General features: G+C 37.5%; 1 protein-coding gene across 1 annotated transcript in view; it reads left to right on the top strand.

Annotated features, from left to right (window-relative positions):
* Positions 1-19988, top strand: part of CNOT1 (CCR4-NOT transcription complex subunit 1) — a 111810-nt gene that overhangs the window by 37848 nt on the left and 53974 nt on the right. Inside the window, 11 exon segments of the mRNA XM_032325901.1 lie at positions 6385-6492; positions 7286-7384; positions 7776-7844; positions 7931-7985; positions 8238-8441; positions 9856-10024; positions 11883-12009; positions 12158-12268; positions 15331-15501; positions 16096-16223; positions 18114-18354. Of these exon segments, the coding sequence (XP_032181792.1) occupies positions 6385-6492; positions 7286-7384; positions 7776-7844; positions 7931-7985; positions 8238-8441; positions 9856-10024; positions 11883-12009; positions 12158-12268; positions 15331-15501; positions 16096-16223; positions 18114-18354 (1482 nt within the window).

Genomic DNA, 19988 nt, shown 5'->3' with positions numbered 1-19988 from the left:
TGAAGTCTTCATCCTCTAAAGTCATCCTTGAGGGTTGGAATCAACTTCTTCCATTAACTTCTGTTAATGTTGATATTTTGACCTCTTCCCATGAATCCTGAATGTTCTTCTTGGATGGCATCTAGAATGGCAAATCCTTCCCAGAAGGTTCAGTTTACTTTGCTCAGATCCATTAAAAATATTGCTATCTGTAGTGGCTCTAGCTTTAAGAAATGTATTTCTTAAATATTAAGATATTTCTTAAATAGCAAGACTGGAAGGTTGAGGTGACTACTTGATCCATATAGGCTGCAGAATGGATGTTGTGTTAGCAGACTAGAAAACAATATTAATCTTGTTACACATCTTGATCAGAGCTTTTGGGTGACTTGGTACGTTGTCAGGGATCAGTAATATTTTGAAAGAAATCTCTTTCTGAACAGTAGGTCTCAATAGTAAATATTCAGTAAACCATGTTGTAAACAGATGTGCTGTCCTCCAGGTTTTGTTCGATTTATATAATGCACAGGCAGGGTCACTTTAGCATAATTTGTAAGGGCCCAAGGATTTTCAGAATGGTAAGTGAACGTTGGTTTCAACATACAGACTCCTGGTGCACTAGTCCCTAACAAGAGAGTCAGCCTGTCCTTTGATCCTGGTGCACTAGTCCCTAACAAGAGAGTCAGCCTGTCCTTTGAAGTAGGCATTGACTTCTCTCTAGCTGTGAAAGTCCCAAATGGCATCTCATTCTAATAGAAGTCTGTTTCCATCTTCATTGAAAATTTGTTGTTTAGTGTAGCAGCCTTCATTATTTGGCCAGATCTTCTGGACAACTTGCTGTAGCTTCTTCATCAGCCTTTGCTTTACCTTGTGCTTTTATGGAGATGACTTCTTTCCTTAAACCCCATGAGCCAACCTCTGCTAGCTTCATATTTTTCTTCTGCAGCTTCCTCATCTATGTCAGGCTTTATACAGTTGGAGAGAGGTTAGGGCTTTGGCTTAAGGGAATGCTGTGGCTGGTTTGATCTGTGTAGACCCCCAAAACTTTCTCCATACCAGCAGTAAGACTCTTCTTTCTTATCATTTGTATGTTCTTTGGAGTACCACTTAATTTCCTTTAAGAATTTTTTTCTTTGCATTTACACCTTGGCTAACATAGGCACAAGAGGACTAGCTTTTGGCCTGTTTCGACTTTAAACTTGCCATCCTCAACTGACCTTATTAATCATTTCTATCTTTTGATTTCAAGTGAGATGTGTTTGACTCTTCAACACTTAGGAGGCCATTGTAGGGTAATTAATTGGTCTAATTTCAGTATTGCTGTGTCTCAGGTAAAAGATGGAAGTTTGGGGAACAGCCAGTTGGTGGAGTAGACAGAACACACAAGATATTTATTACGTTTGCCCTTGTATATGGGCGTAGTTCATGGTGCCCTGAAACAATTCTAATAGTAACATCCAAGATCACTGATCACAGATGACCATAAGAAATATAATGGGAAAATTTGAAATATTGTGAGAATTACCAAAATGTGACAGACAAGAAGTGAGCAAATGCTTCTGTAGAAATGGCACTGTAAACAGTTGCCGTAAATCTTCAATTCGATAAACAAAAAACATTATCTGCAAAGTGCAATGAAATGAGATATGACTAGTATCTCACTAGAGAGGTACCATCAGATTACTATATTATAGTTATTTAGAGTAGTTCTCGGCATAGTTATTAAATACTTAAATACTTTAAGAACATAGTTATTAAATATTAAATATTTAAGTATTTAAAGAACCAGGTGCCCCTCGTTCTTTTTTTTTTTAAGGTGGGCTCCATGCCCACCCATTGTGGGGCTTGAACTCAACTACCTGAGATCAAGAGTAGTGTGCTCCATCAACTGAGACAATCAGGCACCCATTACTGGAAATATATTATATATTGAAATGGATTCAAGTAAATCCAAAATATTTCATAGAAACCCAAAGTTATTCATACAGATAGGATAATAAAAACGAAAATCAGTATTTTTTAAAAGTTAAAATTGTTTAACAAGTATGATAAATATGAAGATGCATTATTACCTCTGTAGAGTGTATTACAGTCTAAAACTGTGATTATTGTAAGGTAGAGTTACTGCCTTCAATTTTTTTTTTTTTTTTAAATTTTATTTATTTGACAGACAGAGATCACAAATAGATAGAGAGGCAGGCAGAGAGAGAGGAGGAAGCAGGCTCCCTGCCGAGCAGAGAGCCCGATGTGGGACTCGATCCCAGGACCCTGAGATCATGACCTGAGCTTAAGGCAGAGGCTTAACCCACTGAGCCACCCAGGCGCCCCATTGCCTTCAATTTAAATTTCGAAAATCTGGGGCGCCTGCGTGGCTTAGTGGTTTAGGCCTCTGCCTTCGGCTCAGGTCATGATCTCGGGGTCCTGGGATCGAGCCCCACATCGGGCTCTCTGCTTAGCGGGGAGCCTGCTTCTCCCTCTCTCTCTGCCTGCCTCTCTGTCTGCTTGTGATCTCTGTCTATCAAGTAAATAAATAAAAATCTTTAAAAAAAAATTTCAAAAATCTGATACTTATTTTTGAAGTGGGGGAGGGGTTCTCATGACCCTGAGATGATGACTTGAGCTTAACTGACTGAGCCACCGGTGCCCCAAAATTGGTACTTCGTAGTTGTGTAGAATCTTGTTTTTTTTAATACCTCTGAGATAATCTGTTAGGTTTTGTATTTTTCTTTTTTTAAGTCTTTTAGAGCGTTTGTGTGAAAATCTATATCCATACACACACACACACACACACACACACTCTGCTTTTTGGAGCTACGTCGCAGGCATAAATCATCAGGTAACTGATTATCAACATTCTACCCAAAGAAGGGTGTAACAAGTATTAATAGAGAGGGATTTTTGTTGTTTCTTACTATGGAAGTTACCTTTTTTGGACAACATTATTAGGAATTTTCTTACAGTGAGCTAAAATAAATGTTTGAGGCTCTTTCTCTGTATAAGATTAATTATTTCATGTAATTACCCTTCACACAATTAAATCTTTAATTCTTTCTCATGTGTTCTCTAGGGCAAATAGTGTCCCCTTTTTCTAACCATTTCACATGGTTTTCTGAATCTCTACCTCTGTAAATGCACTGTTTGTTAATGTTCCTCTTAATATATGATTCTAGATGAGAATTTGTTACTCTAACTACAGATCAGATCATTATAGAAATATTGTAGTTTGCTTTTGATACAGTTAATTTATTTTCAATGTAGCCTAAAGATTCAATTACCAGATTGTAATGTACTTAATCTAAAACTGAAATATTTTACTGGTCTCCCCTGTTCAGTGGGTGGAATGGTTTAAATTTTAAGTGAAAATGCGTAGGACTTGATCTTGTGGGAGCAGTGATACCTTATTTCAACATCTTTGCAATCCAAGACCATGCTTTTAAAATAGCACTTTAGTGGGAAAACAAAACAGGAAAAGTTTTCTTCTAATGAAGGGGCAGCGTGGTATCACTGAATGAACATTCTGTTTACCTAGTAGTTACAAAACACATCTTCAGATCATACCACTATCCTGCAACTTATGTGTGACGTTTGTTAGTCATTGCAACCTTGATTTTCTAAAAAGAATCTTTATCTGTATTAATGTAGTATTGTTTGTCCTTCCTAGGGTTGTTGGTAAGATTGAGTGACTGTAAAAGCAATTGTAAAATTATATAATATTGTAGAAGTCAATGGAAGGATGAGAAGAGACAGTCATAAGATTGTTTATTCTAGTTAAAAACTTAAACATTTTTTTGTTTTTTAAATATTTTATTTATTTATTTATTTGAGAAAGTGAGAGTACAAGCCAGGAGGGGCAGAGGAGGAAGGGAGAAAGTATCTGAACAGACTTCCCACAACCTTGCTACAATAACCCAAGCTGAAACCAAGAGCCTGAAGCTTAACTGACTGAGATAGCCAGGCGCCCCTGTTTTGTGTGTTTTGTTTTGTTTGTTTTGTTCTTTGGCTTTTAACAGTCAAGCAGAATATCTCTTCCATTTTTAGATTGGTGTAATAGCAGATACGTTGGTAGGTTCCTTAACCATGATCTAGACTCTTGAACTTGACTCCCTCTGACTTTTTTTGTTATTAAATGCATTTGCATACTGTCTACTTTTTTTTCTTTTAAGATTTTATTTATTTGACAGAGATCACAAGTAGACAGAGAAGCAGGCAGATAGAGAGGGGGAAGCAGGCTTGCCGCTGAGCAGAGAGCCCAATGCAGGGCTTGATCTCAGTACCCTGGGATCATGACCTGAGCTGAAGGCCGAGGCTTTAACCTACTGAGCCACCCAGGCGCCCCTGCATACTATTTACTTTTTGCCTGAAATGATCTTTCCTCAAGCTCTTTCTGTGGTTGTTGTTACCTCAGTATTTTAAATCTCAGCTTATATGTTACATCTTTAGGGAAGGCCTTTCTGAGGCACCACTCCGCCCTCCTATCCATGTCACATAACCCTGTTTTGTTTTTTTCCTATGACAGTATTATCAGAAATTCTTCATACTTTTTTCCCCGGTGAGATCATACTTCATGAGAGCTATAAAGCCCATTGATCTCTCCTACTGCTACATTTGTTGTACCTTGCATAGTATCTAGTATGTGGTCAAATACTTGTTAAGCCAGATGATCTCTTTTTTTCTTCCTAAAGGTTTCATTTATTTGTTTGACAGAGCAAAGCACATGCCCGCAAACAGAGTGCCAGGGAGAGGGAGAAGCAGGATCCCTGCTGAGCATAGACCCCCTATGTGGGCTCGATCCCAGGACCCTGGGATTATGATCTGAGCCAAAGGCAGAGGCTTAATAGACTGAGCCACCCAGGCGCCCCAAAGCCAAGTATTCTTGTTCATTTTAGGGAGAGGTCCATTTGGTGGTTGGAGCATAAGTAATTTTATTCCTGACTAATTTGAATTGCCTCTTTAAGATGTTTTTAGCATTCTAGGGGATAGGGTAAAAAATAATCTCTGCTTTTATAGGACTTAAGGAACTGTAAGAGCCCAGAGAATCAATACATTGTGAATAGGTTCACAGTAATTTTTGGAGATGCAGAGGTTCTTATTATTTGATTTTATTGATTTTTAATTTTAAATGTCTGTGGGACAGTGTAAAAATTGGTGTCTTATGTTTAACTACCTGAGTTTTCGGGGTGGGAAAAACTGAAACTGAAATAAGTTAATTTAACCAGGTACCACATAATTACGATTCAGTGGAAAGCATATAGGCTCTGGAGTTGGACTATGAATTCTGATTTCTCAGCTCATCCACTATGGGATTTAAGGCTCATATAATCTGATGCAAGTGTTCGTCTCTTCATCTATAAAATTGCAGTAAATTTTGACAGAATTGTTGAAGATAAAACCAAGGAATCTCAGTACCATACTTAACCTAAAGTGTAAGAAAATATTACTTGTAATATCTTTAAAAAGCATTTGATAAATGATTATTCTGTACTTACTGTGTGCTAAGCTCTTTTCTAGGTGTGAAGAAATGAGCATCACAGCACAAATTCTGTGCTCTTGTGCAACTTAGTCTAGTGAGGGACATAGAAAATAAACAGAAATTATCAGGTGGCCATAAGCTCTACGGGGAAAAGTAAAGCAGGATAAAGGGGTGATGGTGGGGCTGGTCATGTAGCTATGAAAGGAACTGAGAGAACAGCCCATATGTAGATCCCTAAAACTTTAAGTTAGAATAGCAAGTACCAACATTGGTAAATTTGAGAAACAGCAAGAAACTAATGGAGCTTGGGGCAGCATCTAAAGATCTAAAGTACTGAAGTCAGACTTTATTTTTTTGTATTTATTTTTTTAAGTAAGCTCTGTGCCCAGTGTGGAGCCCAGTGCGAGGCTTGAACCCAAAACCCTGAGATGGAGACCTGAGCCGAGATCAGGGGCCGCATGCTTGACCCAGTGAGCCCACCCGGTGTCCCCAGACTGGTTTATTTAAGTCATTGCCTTGTCTATTTTAAGGAGTTACCATTGCGTTAGAGTGATTTATAATGCATAGAAGAAGTGAAACTCGAATAAATACAGTTTGTTACAGAATTGTTGCCTTACAACTTAAAAAAAAGAAAAAGAAAAACATTCTCTATTCTTATTACATGTCATTTTTGCTACTTTGTGTTTTGGTTTAGATACTGACCAAAGTGCACACAGTTATTTATATGAACTAATTAATTTCTTCTATTTTTCCTGTCCCCGACTGTAGGAAACATTTAAAAAACAATTATACAATATTGGCACCTCCATTTTATTAATTCCTATAACTCTTAATCAAAATGAACAATTAATGTATTTTGGGATTTTGCATAGAGACTTTTTTTTGTTAAATTCTCTTTAATGGTGACTATAAATTTATATTTTTGGTCTTTATAGATTGTGAATCGGCACGGTCCTGAGGCAGACAGGCATTTATTACGCTGCCTATTTTCACATGTGGATTTCAGTGGCGATGGTAAAAGCAGTGGCAAAGATTTTCATCAGGTATTGGGGCTTACAGAATTTATGTTTACTTAGATTTAATTGTTCAGTGAATTGCATCTTGGGCATTGTGTAGCAAATAACACCTACAAGTCATGCAGAGTCATCTTAGCTGACTGAGTGAATGAAAGGTATTGGGACTTGTCCTTTTTTTTTTTTTAAAGATTTTATTTATTTATTTGACAGACAGAGATCACAAGTAGGAGAGATGCAGGCAGAGAGAGAGAGGAGGAAGCAGGCTTCCTGCCGAAGCAGAGAGCCCGATGCGGGACTTGATCCCAGGACCCTGGGATCATGACCTGATCTGAAAGTAGAGGCTTTAATCCACTGAGCCACCCAGGCGTCCCGGGACTTGTCCTTTTTTTTCGTCCTTCCCCTCTCCTGCCTGGCTGCAGACCATTAATAGCTACCTAGGTCCGGCTTAGATTGCTGGGGATCAGACCTGCCTGTGGGAAACAGGAATGGGGGAAGTCCTGCTTGACAAGTAAGTAAGGCAGAGAGGGGATCTCTTGTTCTAGATAGAATTTCTTTGGTTTGATTTTCAGTCTGGTAATGGTTTGTCATTATATTGTTCCTTACAGTTATCTGTCAAGGGAAACTATTTTGTAAAGGTGTTGATGTTTAACTTGTTGCTAGTAGACTCTAAGTAGTTTAAATGGGATTTTTAAAGAGCTAATTTTGATAAGCTATGGAAACAATATACAGTATTGGATTATGCTTTAATGTTCTGAGTACCTATGCGTCGGTGAAGAGATGAATGTTAGTGCTAATGAAGATTCACTTTTTATTTTTAAAGACTCAGTTTCTGATTCAGGAGTGTGCGTCGCTGATTACAAAGCCAAATTTTATTTCGACGCTGTCCTATGCCATTGATAATCCATTGCACTATCAGAAGGTTGGTATTGCTTTTATCTTAGTAGTCTTAAGAATATGACTTTCCTTTTTTTTTTTTAAAGAATGTGACTTTCTAAAAAGGCTTTAAACCTTGATCTCATAGTGATCTATCTTAATTTAAAAATTTCAGTAGTTTGGGGTTTTTAAATTTTCTAGCAAAATCAAGACAGTTTGATAATAAGTAGAGACTTACTAAAACCAGATCATGTGAAGTCTTAAGATTGTCATTTCACAGTTCTAGGATATGGGGTGTTGTTTCTGATAAGACTACAGAATTCTTTCACTCCTGTGTAGTACCTTGATTGAGTGAATAGGTGTTTTTATCTTGAAAATCATTACGTTCTTTTTTCTTTTTAAGTTCTTGTTTTAAAATAAAGTTTGGTTTGTTTCAGAGTTTAAAGCCTGCACCCCACTTATTTGCCCAGCTGAGTAAAGTTCTCAAGTTAAGCAAAGTACAAGAGGTAAGTGATTTAAGAAGAGAGATAGGCAAAATTGGAATTAAAACAGTTACTTGACTCTTTGAACAACCTAATCCCTATTGTTTCAGGTAATTTTTGGCCTTGCCCTCTTGAATTCTTCCAGCTCAGATCTCAGAGGTTTTGGTAAGTTACTTTTTTCTTAAAGATCCTGTAGTGAAATTATTTCTTTAAAACCCATGAGTTTTTGAATCTTGAGGCTTCATAGTTTAGACTTAGTAAAATAATCTAAGATTATTTTCTTTTAGTTTGTCTTAAACATGAGCGGGTGAGGGGTGAGTTGGTGAATGAAGATGATGGTCATCTGTGTTCTGATGTGAGTTTTTACCTGTTGTGGTGCAAAAGTAACTTGTGGTTTTTGATTTACCTGACTTCTAGCTGCCCAGTTTATCAAACAGAAGCTTCCTGATCTTCTGCGTTCTTACATTGACGCAGACGTCAGTGGAAATCAAGAAGGTGGCTTCCAAGATATAGCAATAGAGGTCCTACATCTCCTCCTCTCCCATCTCCTCTTTGGGCAGAAGGGAGCCTTTGGAGTTGGACAGGAACAAATAGACGCTTTTCTTAAGACGCTGCGCAGAGGTAAAAGAGTATCTATTGCTTACAAAAGGTGATTTCTTAGGATGAACACAAATACATGACAGAAGGATTTTAGAATACACATGAAGACGATGATTTACTTTTCATTTTTTAAGAGAGAATTTTGTAATTTCACATATGAAAGTGATTAAAGCCCCATAGGAAAGGTGTAAAATGAACGTAACTTCAGTAATCTTGTCCTATGGATAACAATCTTGGTTAAGACTTGGTATGTTTCATGTAGTCTTTTTTTCTCCTTTAAGGTGATGGAGACTACGTTGTTGGGACATACTCTTTTTACTTAGAAAAAATTGGTCATTATTGATATGCCCACTTTAGTTCTTGGACTATTTGAATTGCTATGTTAAGATAACTCCTGGTCCTGTTGTTGATGTTCTTTTCTCTGATTTTTGTTTTGTGGAGCTGAGTAGTCTTCTTAAAACAAATCTTTGATTATACACTAACCACTATTTATTTTCACTCTTAACTTTTTAAAAAAAATCTTTTAAAAGATAGATTTATTTATTTGAGAGAGAAAGAGAAAATGCATACCAGCTGGGGGAAAGGGCAGAGGGAGAGGGAGAAAAGAAGCAGACTCCCCACTGAGTGCCCAGCTCAGTCCCAGGACTCTGAGGCCATGACCTGACCTAAAAGTAAGAGTTGTGTACTTAACTGACTGAGCTACCAAAGTGTCCCTTAATTTAAAATATTTTTAAAGTACGCTTATCTATTTAAGTAGTCTCTGCACCTCATGAGAGGCTTGAACTCAAAACTCTGAGATCAAGAATTCCATGCTGTATCAACTGAACTAGACAGGTGCCCACTATATAGTTGAATTTAATTAAAAAAATTTTTTTAACAGCTACTTTTTTTTTTTTTTAAAGATTTTATTTATTTATTTGTCAGAGAGAGTAGAGGCAGGGGGAGACGCAGGCTCCCCCGCTGAGCAAGGAGCTGGATGTAGGACTGGATCCCAGGATCCTGGGATCATGACCTGAGCTGAAGGCAGCCACTTAACTGACAGCCACCCAGGCGTCAGTTTAATTTTAAACTGCATTAACTTCTCAGTGATAAGAAATTTTCTTCCTGAAATTGATAGTGATATTCTAATTGTCTCTGATGTCTTTTTTGTATGGAAACTGATAGTCCTACTGTGAAAATTTGAAGTAATATTTAGGATGTGACTTGGTCTCTAGGTGTTGTATTAGGATCCTAATACAAAACTTAAAAATATATACCCAAGCAAAAACATCTATATTTTGGAATTGGTGTTAAGGTCCTAACTTGGATGAGTTGGATTGGAAAAAAACTTTGAAAATGAATGTGTGGAAGATTCAGGTTTGGGGGCTTCTAGAAAGAGTAAATGAGGATAGTTTGTTTTTAATCAGTATAGCAGTTGTAATCTTTTGTCCTTCAGATTTTCCCCAGGAACGCTGTCCCGTGGTGCTTGCACCACTTTTATACCCTGAAAAACGGGACATTCTAATGGACAGGATCCTGCCTGATTCTGGAGGGGTAGCTAAAACCATGATGGAGAGCTCCTTGGCTGATTTTATGCAGGAAGTAGGCTATGGCTTTTGTGCAAGGTTGGTATAAAACGTACTGAACTTCTGATTACTCTTGTGCCAGATATGATGTAATAATTCTTTAAGGCAAGTTCCTAAGATGAGTTAATGTGCCCTCATCTTTGTCTCTGAGTTTTGCTTCTGAATTTAATCTTCCACACACAGGCATACCTCATTTTGTATGCTTCACTTTGTTGTGTTTCACAGATACTGCACTTTTTCTCCAAACTGAAGTTTGTGGCAACCTGTATACAGCAGGTCTGTTGCCACCATTTTCCCAATAACATTTGCTTATTAGTTTGTCTTTGTGTCACATTCTGACATTTCTCACAGTATTTCAAACTTTTTCATTACTATATTTGTATAGTAATATAGTAATATTACTGTATAATGGTGGTTTGTCATCAGTGATTACAACTCACTGAAAGCTCAGATGATAGCTAGCAATTTTTATCAAAAGAGTATTTTTTAATTCAGGTATGTACATTTTGTTTAGATGTAATGCAATTGCAGTTTCCTTTTCTTGTTTAACAAAGCTGCTGCTTCAGTGTTTTTGTCTCTTGCTAGGGACACCAAAGGAAATACTTTCACCCCTTTACTACTACTATTACTGTGATAAAGTGGATTGTCAGTATTTTCTTGTAGACGACTTCTTCCTTTTTTTGTTTTTTTGGAGAGAGAGAGCGAGCGAGCTAGAGAGAGAGAAAGTAAGTAAGTGAGAGCATGAGAGGGAAGAAGGTCAGAGGGAGAAGCAGGCTCCCGGTCTGAGGGAGAAGCAGACCTCCTACCCCCCCATCAAGCTGGGAGCATGATGCAGGACTTGATCCTGAGAGTCTGGGATCATGACCTGAGCTAAAGGCAGTTGCCTAACCAACTGAGCCACCCAGGCGCCAGACTCAGTATTTTCTTGAGAATATGTTTTCTTGAGAATTACTATGTTCTGTTTTGACTTTGACTTTTTAATGTTTTTCAAACTTCACAGAAACCAAATTTCCATTTATTTTTGAAAATATATTAGTTGGGTGTGACTGTGTGCCTGGCATAAAACTTTTATTTAGTTAAACTTCAAGGAGCAAAGTAGAAGAGTTAGGATACATTTTCAAGGGTTTGTGCATATCAAAATAATCAAACTCACCTCGAGTTTCAGCATTTTATCTTATATTTTAAAAAACCAAATGTGTGTGTGTGTGTGTGTGTGTGTGTGTGTGTGTGTATATATATATATATATATATATATATATATATGTATTTTATGGCTGGGGGAGGGCCAGAAGGGAAGGAGAGAGAGAAGATTGATTTCCACACTGGGCTCTATGTCGTGACCCTGAGATCATATTGTGAGCTAAAATCAGGAGTCTGTAGTTAACCAACTGAGCCACCTAGGTGTGCCCTAAATATCAGTATTATAAACTTGATTCTATTGAAGGTGGAGGAAATTAATTTTGCTTTTGTGAAGGATAATCATTACTCCTGGCTTGTATTTTCTTCCATTGATCTTTTAAACCTTTTCCATTTTCCTATTTTCTTTCAGTTCTATTGAGAAATAATTGATACAGATATACATCACTGTACAAGTTCAAGCATATAGCATGATGGTGTGATTTACATATATGGTTTGATTTACATATATTGGAAAATGATTACCACAGTAGATTGAGCTAGTTCTTATCTTTTTATATAGATACAGTGAAAAGGAAAAGTTTTCCCATTTTCTTAGTTAAGTAGGTACTTCTTATATTTCTAGCTATATAAAATAACATGGAATAAAGTCATACTAGGAAAAGTCCAAGGATTTCACTCAGGGCTTTTGTATATTAACATTTCTTAACCTTTGTATTGAAGGCGGAAGCGTTTTCCTGAGGTTTAATTTCTGTTTCAGTATTGAAGAATGTCGCAATATAATCATGCAGTTTGGTGTTCGGGAGGTCACAGCTGCCCAGGTTGCCAGGGTTTTGGGGATGATGGCTCGAACTCATTCAGGATTGACAGATGGAATTCCATTACAGGTAAATATAGAAATCAGCTGTTCTACAGTGTGAATTAATATCCTGTCCTCTTTACTTTCTTTATTAAATTATAGTATGATTGATCTGCCAACCAGAGCTGAACACATTAAGTAGTTGGGTTTGTTTAATTCAAATTTTACTTGTACAGAGTATCTCTGCTCCTGGCAGTGGGATCTGGAGTGATGGAAAAGATAAAAGTGATGGAGCACAGGCACACACATGGAATGTAGAAGTCTTGATTGATGTTCTCAAAGAACTGGTGAGTACATGTAATCATGATTTTATATGCATGATGTTAATATGATAGAGCCCAAAGAAAGCAGATTTTATTTTATTATTTTATTTTTTAAAGATTTTATTTATTTATTTGACAGAGATCACAAGTAGAGAGGCAGGCAGAGAGAGAGGAAGGGAAGCAGGCTCCTGCAGAGCAGAGAGCCTGATGCGGAACTTGATCCCAGGACCCTGGGATCATGAGCTGAGCTGAAGGCAGGGTCTTTAACTCACTGAGTCACCCAGGCGCCCCAAGAAAGCAAATTTTAATAAATAAAATGCTTAGCTGAATGAGAGCAGCAGTGTTTTGGGGTTTCCCAACGTCCTTGGCTCCAAAGTAATGAACTTTACAAAGTGATTATATGTATAATTACATACCTGTTTTGTTCATTAGGAGTTGTTGCTGTTCAATTCTGAGTGACACTGCTGAGTTTGGTGAAGTCCTGGTGTGTGGTTATTTTGAAGAAACAAATTTAGTGCAAAGTAGTGATTTTATAAGGAATTACTGAGAAAGGAGGCCTTCTGAATGTTTTGTGGAAAGTACAACAAAAATTCTGCTGTCTTGTTCATGGTGGATAAGGATAATAAAATTCATATTTCTCTTACTACTTTAACTTACAGAATATCCATAAACTAAATAATTTGACCCCAAATAAACGAAGTATCTTTCTTAAAATGTAAAAATGCTTAAGTAAAACATGTAGGAATGAAACCTTGAGAATTGGGGATGATAAAGTGTAATCAGTGGGGGAATAATGGAGTCAATATGTATGTAATATCTTCATTCTCATCCATAAAATATCTAGGAACAAAATACAACTTTGAAGACTAGAGATATAGATATAGATATCTCTATATAGAGATATCTATATCTATATATATTTACAACATAATATTCCTTGTAAGGTCTCAGGACATTGATCCTAATTCTCATTTTTAGTTTTCTATGTTAGTGATTTATGATATAATTGGGTTACAGACAACTTCCATGGATTTTTAAATTTTTCTTGATAGGTAGATTTATAGTATTCAGATTTATTCTCCTTTAGTAATAGGAAAAAATAATACTTGATCATGGCACAAAATTTGGAGATGAAAAAAAAATACCAGTTTTATTACGTATGGATACCACTTCTTAATTTTTAAAGATTTTATTTATTTAAGGGAGAACACCTAGCCAGAGTGAGAGAGCACAAGCAGGGCAAGGGCTGGAGGGAGAAGCAGACTCCCCACTTAGCAGGGAACCCGATTTGGGGCTCCGTCTCAGTACCCTGGGATCATGATCTGGGCAGAAGGCAGACGCTTAACTACTGAGCCACCCAGGCGCCCCCCCAACTTACTGTTTTGATTTTATCTTGTGATCATGCATAAGTAAAAAATGCCCTTTTCACTCAGTAGTTCCATCATTGTACTATATTGCCTTACTGAAATTCTCTTTTTAAAATTGCAGATAAGGACAGTATTTCATGTTACCAATCCTGTTTGCTGTTTTCAGAGAGTGCAAAAGGCTATAAAATTGAGAGCCTGCACTGTGGGTTTGAACTGTTGAGTTAGTAATCTCTTTTCTTCCTTCTTTTTCTTCTTATATTAGAGTTTTTTACATACTTTTTGTGGCAGGGAGCAGAAGACAATTTCATTTTGGGTCAGCAATTTGATTTCTCCATTGCCCAGCAAAGATGAGAGGAAGAAACCAAGGGGATTCTTACATCTTACCAAACTTAGCTCTGGATTTACTAAATTGTCTCTATGATAATGCTGTGTAATAACACATTATTGGTTCTGTTCTGTTATAGTCAGTACTTGAAACAAATGTTAGAAAGAAGAGAAAATCTTATTTTCTGAATGTTGTTGTTACCTTAGAGTGAATACTTCCTTTTGAAGTTTGTTCTTCGTACCCTTGCTTTGTAAAGCAAGCATTGATGTCTTCATGGCTTGCAAGGAGTTGCCTTAGAGCAAAACTAAACTGTCCATGGTGCTTCGAGGATTTTTAAGTATAGAGTGTGCACAGCCTTTTTCTTTTCAAGCATAAAATAAACTTAGTACTTTGTGCAGAGTGTTTGGTAAATTATCTTCTGTAAACTTGCTTCCTTTGCTTCCCCCCCCCCTTAAGATTTTTATTTATTTGAGAGGGAAAGAGAATGAGAGAGAGTGAGCATGAGAGGGGGAAGGTCAGAGGGCGAAGCAGACCCCTTGCTGAGCAGGGAACCCAATGCAGGCCTCCATCCTGGGACTCCAGGATACTGACCTGAGCTGACGGCAGTCGTTCAGCCAATTGATTTCACTCCGGCGCCCTGCTTTATGTTTTCTTAAGGAGTCTTATACTGCTTTTTGGAATACCTTTTCATAGAACATTTTTTTAATGGCATTTTCAGTCATTTTGACATAAAGAATTTAGACCACTTTTCCTGATGCATACTTGGTATACTTTGTAGGGGAGATCTTCAGTTAATTAAGAATGGTATTTGGGAGGTGCCTGGGTGGTTCAGTCTGTTAAGGATGGATTTGATTTTGACTTAGGTCGTGATCTCGGGCTTGTGAGATTGAGCCCTATATCAGGCTCTATGCTCAGTGTGGAGTCTGCTTGAGATTCTCTGTCTCCCTTTCCCTCTGCCCTTACCCCACACTTGAGTGCATGTCTTCTCTATCTCTCTCAGTAAGTCAGATTTTTTTTTAAAAAAATGGTATTTGGGATAATTGACTTATCTTTGCAACTTTGTTCCAAGGTAGTGGAATCTGGGGTGTAAAAACAGAGAGGCATTAATTGAGGAATTTTGCCAAACTGGGATGGGATTGTTTGTTGGACTAAGTTACCCACTCCCATTGGCTGTAAGTATGTCATGAACTAAAAGGTTGGAGTGCCTTGCTAGTAGAACCAATTTATTTTAAATATTAAGAATTGTTTTTCTACGTCTTTATAAATTCCAGGTTATGATTATTTTGAGTTTATAATTAGAACATTTTAATTTCTGATTCAGTTTGGCTTTTTAGGTAAAGCATAGAAATATGTATACTTTTTGTTCATTAGGTTTCGAAATGTTTTTGTTTTAGAACCCGAGTTTGAATTTCAAGGAAGTAACTTATGAACTGGACCATCCTGGATTTCAAATTCGTGACAGTAAAGGACTTCATAATGTGGTTTATGGCATTCAGCGGGGTCTAGGTATGGAAGTGTTCCCAGTAGACCTCATATATAGACCTTGGAAACATGCAGAAGGCCAGGTAAGTGATTGGTGTTCATTTGTAGAAGGGGAGGCAAATAATGACTTCCTTCTTACGTAGTGTCTTCTGTACATTGGTTAAAATAATCTTTTAACGTAGAATTTGTCTTGTGCAGTACAGAATAGTAGAGACATCAGTATTTTGAAAAGGAGATCATCATAGTTGAGTACTAGTCAGACTTAAAGTGTAGCAAACCATTTTTCCAACTATTTCTGTCCAAGACCATTTTTTCTCTTTCATGTGTTTGAATTGTCTGTGGTTTTGAAGAGCAGGTAATTAAGATTTAAAACAGAAATTGTCGGAGCGCCTGGGTGGCTCAGTCGTTGGGCATCTGCCTTCGGCTCGGGTCATGATGGTGGGGTCCTGATATTGGGCCCTGTGTCGGTCTCCCTTTTCAGTGGGAGGCCTGCTTCTCCTTCTCCCACTCCCCCTGCTTATGTTCCCTCTCACTGGCTGTCTCTCTCAAATAAATAAATAAAACCTTAAATAAATTGTCATTTTAATAAGATTAAGATTAGCCTGTGGAAAATACTTCATTTTCATAGCATTTGCATTCATTTATGGTAGTAAGAACTTTTTTTTCTCTTGTTCCAGCTCTCCTTCATTCAGCATTCCCTTATAAATCCAGAGATCTTCTGCTTTGCTGACTATCCCTGTCATACGGTTGCCACTGATATTCTGAAAGCACCACCAGAGGATGACAATCGAGAAATTGCCACATGGTAAAGACTCACCTCTAGCTTTTCTTGCAATACAGAATTAATAGGGAATAATTATGTAGTTAAAAATTTTACTGGAACAGTAATTTTAGTGAGCCTACTTAAACTTTAAATTTTATAGAGGGTTGTTGATGGATAAAAGTGTATTTTTAGTTTCCTTATCACTAGATAGTTATGTTTTTCCTCTGTAAGGTCTGCCAGTGGGTATTCTCTGAAACTGTCAAATATTGGAAGGAAGTTTGTACTTCTCCCTTAGTTTAGACCCCTTTCTTCTGTCTACAGATATGCTTGCTTTCTTTTCTTTGTAAGTAGTCAAGATGGCCAACCCATCAATTCTAATCCTTTCAGCTAAATTACCTAGTTTATTTGAGTTCCAATTCCTAATTTCTGAGGGAGAATCTGACTCTGGCCCAGTACGTTTCTCCTGGAACTCAAGTCACTCCTCTCTAGGAATGTGAGGTAAGGATGGTGAAAGTACTTGCATTACTATTGAAAAACAAACAAACACACAGACACAGACACACACACACACACACACACACACACACACACACACACGGTGAGGGGGGGGACATGGGCTGGATTGCTCCCCAAAGGTAACTGCTTTGTTTCTTACTTTTTTTCTAACCAGTTTTCGGAGACCCTTTCACAACACGGAACAAATGATTGAATTTTGGGGGCTCTGGGTGGGATTTTTAGGGCACTTTAAAGCCCTTTAGTTATTGCCAGAACTTCTAAAGTGAGAGATGATAAACTTCCTGTAACAGATTAGTTAATACCTGGCTTTTCTGGCGAGATGGTCTCTGTAGCAACTGCTTGACTATTGTAGCACAGTATAAATATGGGTGTAGTTCTTTCAACAAAACATTTACTGAAATGAAAAGTAGGTACGATTGATCTTGTGGATGTAGTTTGCTGATCCCTGTTCTGAAAGATTGACTCCCAAACAGTAGTTTGTTCTAGTTTGTCCTTTTCTCAGGTGCTAGCAACATTGGATATGCAGGCTTGATTGATATTTTTTTCCCAATAAATTCCAAGTATATAGCAGTATTTCTTTTGTAAAACTGAAATGTCATAGCGCATTTAACAATTCCTTAACATCAAGTTTTGTCTCAAAAATGTCTTAACAGTTTGTATGATAAAGAGTCCAGACAGGGTTTATATGGTTTCTTTCATTCTATAAATCTACCTTTTCTCATTCTCTTTTTTGAAATATAATTTTGCCATTGATTTGATGAAGTAATAGGATTTTTTTATCCTTTAAACTGTCCCATGGTATGGGGTATATGTTTCCTCATGGCATTTAATTTGATCTCTGTCCCCATAGTTTTCCTGGACTAAGGGTAGAGTAAGATACTGAGATTTGATTAAAGTCAACCACATTCAGCTTCTTGGGGCAAGAATAATGCATAGGGGATGCTGTGGACTTCTGAATTTTCTTGACATCAGAAGGCACTTAAGTTAGACCTTGGCATTACCAAAGTAAGTTTTCAGGCTCTATTTTTGTGTAGAATTTTTTGTGTGTATAAATTAGGTCTGTGTTCACATTTTGGGTTTATGACTATTCCTAAATAAACTCTGTGATGTTGTTTTTATTTTTTATATCAATTACAAAAATCTTTGATGGTATCTCCTTGGTAAGAATGATCCGTGATTGTATAAGTGGTCTGTGGTGTCCCCTCTCCTAAACCACTTTTTGTCAACTTGGACCGCCTTTGAAATTAGTATGAAAGTATACCAGCATATGATTTTAATATGAACACCACCAATTTAAACACTTTTCGAGTTGACAACAACTCAGTTTTATTGTGATAGCTGGTAACACTTATTTGGAAAAGACATTTTTGTGTGCTTAGGTTTTCATTGACAGTATCTTACTTCCATTCTTCTTAGGAAGAGCTTGGATTTGATTGAATCTCTGCTGAGGCTTGCAGAGGTGGGGCAATATGAGCAAGTCAAACAGCTCTTCAGCTTCCCTATTAAACACTGTCCAGACATGCTGGTATTGGCCTTACTACAAATCAACACCTCTTGGCACACCTTGCGCCATGAGCTCATTTCTACTCTGATGCCAATTTTCCTCGGAAACCATCCTAACTCTGCTATTATTTTGCACTATGCATGGCATGGGCAGGTAAGAAATAGACATTTTTTTTCTCTTAATAACTGACATTCTTTGGAGCATGTTCAACTAAATGGTCAATCTTTAGTTATGACACTTTCGAAAAGTGGCACTTCCACAAAGCTTACTTTATCTTTTAGCATCATATGAATGTTAAAGTCTAAAACTTCGAAGAACGAGAGGGAAGAAGCAATAAACAAACAAACAAACAAATAAATAATTCGGTACCACGAAAGCTCTGTACTACAAGGGCACCAGTATGCTTTTGATAATAGTAAGGAGCTTAATTAATTATTATGGAGCCAGAAGGTGCTCATGTCACTTTTTAACAGTAAACAGAAGAAGATTATAAATCAGTTTACTTGACATTATTTTGTCTTTTATCCATATTTAGCATCTACATTTTATTTTAGATTCTGCTGAAATGCCCTTTAAGCCCTGTGCTTTCCATCCCAAAGTCTGTAGAATTGATTTAATCTGTAAATATATTTTGTTCATTGAATTTTTTCCTCTAATGCCCTATTATATTTTTAATAATGACAAATTCAGAATCTGTAGAAAAAGTTATTTATATCAAGTGCCCCCCTTTTTATTTTTTCATTTTATTTTTTTTTAAAGGTTTTTATTTATTTATTTGAGAGACAGTGAGAGAGAGCATGAGCGAGGAGGAGGTCAGAGGGAGAAGCAGACTCCCCATGGAGCTGGGAGCCCGATGTGGGACTCCATCCCGGGACTCTGGGATCATGACCTGGGCCGAAAGCAGTCGTCCAACCAACTGAGCCACCCAGGCATCCCAAGTGCCCCCCTTTTTAAAGATTTATTTAGTATTTATTTGAGAGAGAGAGACAGAGATAGGGGAAAGAGCAGAGGGAAACAGTCTCTAAGCAGACTCCCCATTGATTGTGGAGCCCAACACAGGGCTCAGTCTCCTGACCCCGAGATCCATGACCTGAGCCGAAACCAAGAGTCAGACGCTTAACCAACTGAGCCACCAGGGCTCCTCTCAAGTGCCTTTTTTTTTTTTTTTTTTTTTGGCTATTTTTTTCTTTAGTCATTTATATTCTCACTAGTTCACATTATATACAAGTACTTTAAAAAATTTGTTACAGGGTGCCTGGGTGGCTCAGTGGGTTAAGCCGCTGCCTTCGGCTCAGGTCATGATCTCAGGGTCCTGGGATCGAGTCCCGCATCAGGCTCTCTGCTCAGCAGGGAGCCTGCTTCCTCCTCTCTCTCTCTCTGCCTGCCTCTCTGCCTACTTGTGATCTCTCTGTCAAATAAATAAAATCTTTAAAAAAAAAATTTGTTACGAATCATTTATATTGAAAATGTTAAGTTTAGTTCCATGCTATTCAGTCAGCCCTCCATTTTTAGACTCAGATTACATGGTAAACTTAGAGTTTACAGAATGTTTAACAAGCATTTATCCAAAAGCTTTGCAGGCCAGGTATTTTTAGGTCTTTATCACCACAGGTATAAGGTAGAAAGGGCAGACCAAAAGGAGCTGCATCTCCTCACTCCTTGTTTCATTTGGATCTTCTGTCGCTCTAGGACCGTAACTGGAAAGTGATTAGGTATAGTGATAGCAGTTGCCTTGCCATTCCTTCTCTGAGAACTAGTCACTAAATTCCAACTTAATTTCTTTAATT

The sequence above is a fragment of the Mustela erminea genome, chromosome 19 (assembly GCF_009829155.1).
Source record: "Mustela erminea isolate mMusErm1 chromosome 19, mMusErm1.Pri, whole genome shotgun sequence".
In the NCBI taxonomy this organism is placed as follows: Eukaryota; Metazoa; Chordata; class Mammalia; order Carnivora; family Mustelidae; genus Mustela; species Mustela erminea.
This window is presented reverse-complemented; position numbering and strand designations above follow the sequence as displayed.